This window comes from Homarus americanus, unplaced genomic scaffold (assembly GCF_018991925.1).
Source record: "Homarus americanus isolate GMGI-L3 unplaced genomic scaffold, GMGI_Hamer_2.0 scaffold42594, whole genome shotgun sequence".
Classification (NCBI taxonomy): Eukaryota; Metazoa; Arthropoda; class Malacostraca; order Decapoda; family Nephropidae; genus Homarus; species Homarus americanus.
The window spans coordinates 1,282-7,086 of NW_024740505.1; the positions used below are offsets into that span (position 1 = coordinate 1,282).

The following is a 5,805-nucleotide window of genomic DNA, read 5'->3' on the forward strand; positions in this document are numbered from 1 at the left end:
TCATAGTAAAATGTGTTACAAAATACAGAGGAAATTACATCGCCTCATATACAATATCTAATTAAATGTACATCCAGGAATTCCCGGCTATATCAAGGTACATAAATTATAGTTTATTGTAAAAAATGTGAATAACAAGTATTAGTTAAGAAAATATTTGGCAACACTGTTTGCTAAGAATAGTAGGATCTCCTTCCTAGTGAGACACATTCCTTACCTATTGGAATCTGTAACTTGTGTGTCTCATCTATAAACCTAACCAATGTTTACTAAGTTCCTTCCTAAATCTAAATTACTCTTAAGTCCTTCTTAACTTCTTTTGTCTTGATAAGATAGTTTAAGTATCTTATTTATATTACCCTTGTTTAACCCCATCTTCCATTTGTAGGTACATTTGGACGTCCCTGAGATAGTCTCTAAAAGCGCCGCTGCCCCTGGAAGTGTCCCTGAGGTCGCCGCCGCTCCTGGAAGGGTGCCTGGTCGAGTGGCCACCCATGGAAGGGTGCCTGGAGGCACCGCCTTCCCTAGGAGATTCTTTGGGAGCGCCGCCGTCCCTGGGAGGGACCATAGAGGCGCCACCGCCCTGAGAGGGTCCCTGGGGAACTCACCGCCTCTGAAAGGGTCCCTAAGGACGCCCTCATCCCTGGGAGGACCTCTAGGGGAACTGTCGCCCTTGAGAGAGCCCCTGGAAGCACCGCCACCCTTAGGAGGGTCCCAGGGGCGCCACTGCACCTGTGAGGGTCCCTGAGAGGGCCTCTGAGAGCGCGAGCGCTGCAGGGCCCCTGAGAGCAGTAGTTTTTGCGCTATTTGAAACTCTGGGAGATGCTGAGTTAAATAAATAAATACACAGCCCATCACATTTCAAGTATCATCGCATTCTGAAAAAGCTAACGGAGAATAATATCCAACAGGAAAACATAAGTTGAGGTCTTGTGCCGACTGACTGTTCTCCTCTCCTATTGGCTGTAATTTTGTGGGTTAAAAGAATAGTCCACCAATCATAGTTCAGTAAGGGACTGCTGGAAGTATGTAATATTTATGAAACAACGAACAAGCATGCCCGTCGTCCGTGGTAGGGTCCTTGCAGGTGCCGCCGTCACAGAGAGGGGCACTTAGAGAGTCCCTAGGGGCGCCGCTGTCCCTGGAAGTGTCTATGGGGGTGCTACCGCCTGTGGGAGGGTCCCTGGGGGCGCCCTCGCCCCTGAGTGGGCCCCTAGGACCGCCACCACCCCTGGGATGGTTTCTGGGGGCGCCACTGTCCCTGGGAGTGTCCATGGGGGCTCCGACGCCCTCTGGGAAAGACTCTGGGGATGTTGCCACCCCTGGGAGTGTCCCTGGGTAATCCCTGGTGATCTCGACGCCCCCCTGGGAGGGTCCTTGGGGGCTCCACCGTCCCTGAGAGGGTCCCTTGGTGCGCTGCAGCTCCTGGAACGGTCCCTGGGTCCGCCGCTGCTCCTGGGAGGGTCCCTGGGGAACCTGCCGTCTCTGAAAGGGTCCCTAGGGACGTCACCATTCCTGGGAGGACTTCTAGGGGCGCCGTCGTTCTGAGAAAGTCCCTGTGGGGCACCACTACCTTTTGGAGGGTCCCTGGGGGCGCCACTGCCCCTGTGAGGGTCCCTGAGGCGCCGCCGTCCCTGAGAGGGCCGCTGGGAGCGCCAGACCTGTAGGGCCTCTGGGTGCAGTAGTTTTTGCGCTATTTTGAACTCTGGGAGGAGCTGAGTTAAATAAATAAATACACAGCCCATCACATTTCAAGTATCATCGCATTCTGAAGAAGGTAACGGCGAATAATATCCAACAGGAAAACATAAGTTGTGGTGTTGTGCTGACTGACTGCTCTCTTCTCCTATTGGCTGTAATATGGTGGGGTTAAAAGAATAGTCCACCAATCATAGTTCAGCACAGGGCCGGATTCTGGAGTGGGCAAAGTGGGCAGCTGCCCAGGGGCCACCACATATTACAATATTTTTATTTGTTTATTCATTTGGATTATTTTTATATTCATTCTTTAAAATTCATGTTTACCTATTCCATCACGTAAACTATGTTCAGCAAGAAGCGTGATAGAAATTAGGCTAGCTTCTCCTTGAAATTCATGAATACCTGGTTTTCCTATGAACCGTAAATTTTTAATGAAGGCTATTGTTTGTGTTGCTAATAATATATTTAGAATTCCACAAATTTTTGACATGTGCAGTAGTAGCTATATCAGGGCTGGTTGACTTGAAACCACATGAATGACTCCAGTCATGTCTCACTTTTGTGTGTGTGTGTGTGTGTTGGGAATTTGTACACTATCAATAAATATACAGTTAATTAAAAATTTCTCAATGTTCTAATTTCCCCAATATAACTGCATATAGCTTCAAAATTCTCCAAAGATGTGTTCAAATTTCAAAATTTTCCCGGGAGGCTTACAGCGCCCCCCCAAAACTCCCAGATGTTTAGGCTCGCTTCACGCGCCACCCTACCCTCTTGGGTAGTTATAATGAGTGGGGCCTCCACAAAGAGGATGCCCATGGGCCTCCACACGTCTAAATCCGGCACTGGTTCAGCAAGGGACTGCTGGAAGTATGTAATATATATGAAACAACGAACAAGTATTTCATAGGGTCCATGGTACCCTTGGAAGGGTCCCTGGGGGGACACCGCCTGTGGAAGGGTCCCTGGAGGCGCCATCGTCCCTAGGAGGGTCCATGGGGCGCTACCACCCCTGTGGAGGATCTCTGCAAGAGTCCCTGGGGGAGCCACTGTCTCTGGGAGTGTCCATGGAGGCGCCACCGCCTCTAGGAGGGTAGAAGGAGGCGCTGCTGTCCCTGGAAGTGTCGATGGGGACATCACCGCCTGTGGGAAGGTTCCTGGGAGCGTCACTGTACCTGGTAAGGTCCCTGGGAACGCCGCCGCCCCTTAGAGGGTCCCTGGAAGTGTCACTTATTAAGCCACAGCCCTTGTGAAAGTCCCTCGTGGTGCCCCCGACCCTCAGTGGGTTCCTGGTAGCATCACCATGCTTGGGAGGGCCTATGAGGGCACCGCCGCTTCTGAGAGGGCCTCTGGGAGCACCAGACCTGTGGGCCCCTGGGTGCAGTAGTTTTGTGCTATTTAGAACTCTGGGAGATGCAACGTTAAATAAGTACACCGCCCATGACATTTCCAGTATCATCGCATTCTGAAAAAGGTAACGGAGAATAATATCCAACAGGAAAACATAAGTTGTGGTGTTGTGCTGACTGACTGTTCTCTTCTCCTATTGGCTGTAATTTGGCGGGTTAAACGAATAGTCCACCAATCATAGTTCAGCAAGGGACTGCTGGAAGTATGTAATATATGTGAAACAACGAACAAGTATGCCATAGAGTCCTTGGTACCCTTGGAAGGGTCCCTGGGGAAACACCGCCTCTGGGAGGGTCCCTGTAGGCGCCACCGTCCCAAGGAGAGTCCTTGGGGCGCCGCCACCCCTGTGGAGAGTCTCTGTAAAAGTCCCTGGGGGAGCCACTGTCCCAGGGAGTGTCTATGGGGGCGCCACCACCGCTGGGAGGGTACAAGGGGGCGCTGCTGCCCCTGGGAGGGGCACTGTAAGAGTCCCTGGAGGCGCTGCTGTCCCTAGGAGTGTCCTTGGAGGCGCCGCCGCCCATAAGTGGGCCCCTAGGAACGCCACCACCCCTGGGATGGTTCCTGGGGACACCGCCCTTCCGTGGGAGTGTCCATGGATCGCCGACGCCCACTCGGAAAGACCCTGGAGGTGCTGCTGCTCCCGGGAGTGTCGCTGGGTGATCCCTGGGGATGTCACCGCCCCTGGAAGTGTAATATGGAGCTCCACCGTCCCTGAGATGGTCTCTAAATGCCCTGCTGCCCCTGGAAGGGTCCCTCGGGTCGCTGCCGCTCCTGGGAGGGTCCCTGGGCGTGTCGCCACCCCTGGGAGGGTGCCTGAAGGTACCCCCTTCCCTGGCAGGGTCCTTGGCAGCGCTGCCGTCCCTGGGAGGGACCATGGAGGCACCACCGCTTTGAGAGGGTCCCTGGGAACTTACCGCCTCTGAAAGGGTCCCTAGAGATGCCACCATCCCCGGGAGGACCTCTAGGGGAACTGTCGACCTTGAGAGAGCCCCTGGAGGCACCGCCACCCTTAGGAAGGTCACTGGGGGCGCTACTGCACCTGTGAAGTTCTCTGAGGTGCCACCGTCCCTGAGAGGACCTCTGAGAGCACGAGCCCTGTAGGGTCCCCGAGTGTAGTTTTTGCACTATTTGGAACTCTGGGAGATGTTGAGTTAAATAAATACACAGCCCATCACAATTCCAGTATCATCGCATCCTGAAGAAGGTAACAGGGAATAATATCCAACAGGAAAACATAAGTTGAGGTGTTGTGCTGACTGACTGTTCTCTTCTCCTATTGGCTGTAATTTGGCGGGTTAAACGAATAGTCCACCAATCATAGTTCAGCAAGGGACTGCTGGAAGTATGTAATATATATGAAACAACGAACAAGTATGCCATAGAGTCCTTGGTATCCTTGGAAGGGTCCCTGGGGGGACACGGCCTCTGTTAGGGTCCCTAGAGGCGCCACCGTCCCTATGAGAGTCCTTGGGGCGCCGCCACCCCTGTGGAGGGTCTCTGCAAAAGTCCCTGGGGGAGCCACTGTCCCTGGGAGTGTCTATGGGAGCACCACCGCCTCTGGGAAGGTACAAGGGGGCGCTGCTGCCCCTGAGTGAACCCCTGGGAACGCCACCCCCCCCGGGTATGTTCCCTTGGGGCGTTGCTGTCCCTGGAAGTGTCCATGGGGACATCACCGCCTGTGGGAAGGTTCCTGGGAGCGTCACTGTACCTGGTAAGGTCCCTGGGGGCGCCGCCGCCCCTTAGAGGGTCCCTGGGAGTGTCACTTGTTAAGCCATAGCCCTTGAGAAAGTCCCTCGTGGTTCCCACGCCCCTCAGTGGGCCCCTGGTGGCGCCACCATGCTTGGGAGGCCCCTGAGGGCACCGCCGCTCCTGAGAGGGCCTCTGGGAGCACCAGACCTGTGGGCCCCTGGGTGCAGTAGTTTTGTGCTATTTAGAACTCTGGGAGATGCAACGTTAAATAAGTACACCGCCCATGACATTTCCAGTATCATCGCATTCTGAAAAAGGTAACGGAGAATAATATCCAACAGGAAAACATAAGTTGTGGTGTTGTGCTGACTGACTGTTCTCTTCTCCTATTGGCTGTAATTTGGCGGGTTAAACGAATAGTCCACCAATCATAGTTCAGCAAGGGACTGCTGGAAGTATGTAATATATATGAAACAACGAACAAGTATGCCATAGAGTCCTTGGTATCCTTGGAAGGGTCCCTGGGGGGACACGGCCTCTGTTAGGGTCCCTAGAGGCGCCACCGTCCCTATGAGAGTCCTTGGGGCGCCGCCACCCCTGTGGAGGGTCTCTGCAAAAGTCCCTGGGGGAGCCACTGTCCCTGGGAGTGTCTATGGGGCCACCACGCCTCTAGGAGGCCTGGGGCGCTGCTGCCCTGGGAGGGGGCACTGTGAAGTCCCTATGGGCGCTGCTGCTGTCCCTAGGAGTGTCTAGGAGGCGCCACTACCGCCCATAGAAAATGGGCCCCTAGGAACGCCACCACCCCTGGGATGGTTCCTGGGGACACCGCCCTTCCGTGGGAGTGTCCATGGATCGCCGACGCCCACTCGGAAAGACCCTGGAGGTGCTGCTGCTCCCGGGAGTGTCGCTGGGTGATCCCTGGGGATGTCACCGCCCCTGGAAGTGTAATATGGAGCTCCACCGTCCCTGAGATGGTCTCTAAATGCCCTGCTGCCCCTGGAAGGG

At 54.4% G+C, this 5,805-nt stretch overlaps 2 protein-coding genes across 2 annotated transcripts; both read right to left on the reverse strand.

Moving 5' to 3' along the window:
* Nucleotides 1–359: 359 nt before the first annotated feature.
* LOC121875460 (basic salivary proline-rich protein 2-like) lies at nt 360–2,679 on the reverse strand (the record flags this gene model as incomplete). The annotated part of the gene is made up of 3 exons (XM_042380028.1): nt 2,599–2,679; nt 1,053–1,485; nt 360–782 (listed from the first exon to the last, which is right to left on the reverse strand). Coding segments are annotated over exons 1-3 (937 nt in total), but the record flags the coding sequence as incomplete, so codon positions are not given.
* Nucleotides 2,680–2,704: 25 nt separating this feature from the next.
* On the reverse strand, nt 2,705–4,781 carry LOC121875461 (basic salivary proline-rich protein 2-like). The gene is made up of 3 exons (XM_042380029.1): nt 4,489–4,781; nt 3,366–4,206; nt 2,705–3,166 (listed from the first exon to the last, which is right to left on the reverse strand). Exons 1-3 carry the CDS (start codon nt 4,779–4,781, stop codon nt 2,705–2,707), a joined length of 1,596 nt encoding a protein of 531 aa, XP_042235963.1.
* Nucleotides 4,782–5,805: the final 1,024 nt, after the last annotated feature.

Coding starts and splice junctions, on each gene's coding strand:
- LOC121875461 (XM_042380029.1), bottom strand. CDS start 4,781: ATGTCCCCATGGACACTTCCAGGGACAGCAACGCCCCAAGGGAACATA. Junction 4,207..4,488: donor AGGATACCAAGGACTCTATG/GCATACTTGTTC, acceptor GGGACCCTACAG/GGCTCGTGCTCTCAGAGGTC. Junction 3,167..3,365: donor CCCCAGGGACCCTTCCAAGG/GTACCAAGGACT, acceptor TACCTTTTTCAG/AATGCGATGATACTGGAAAT.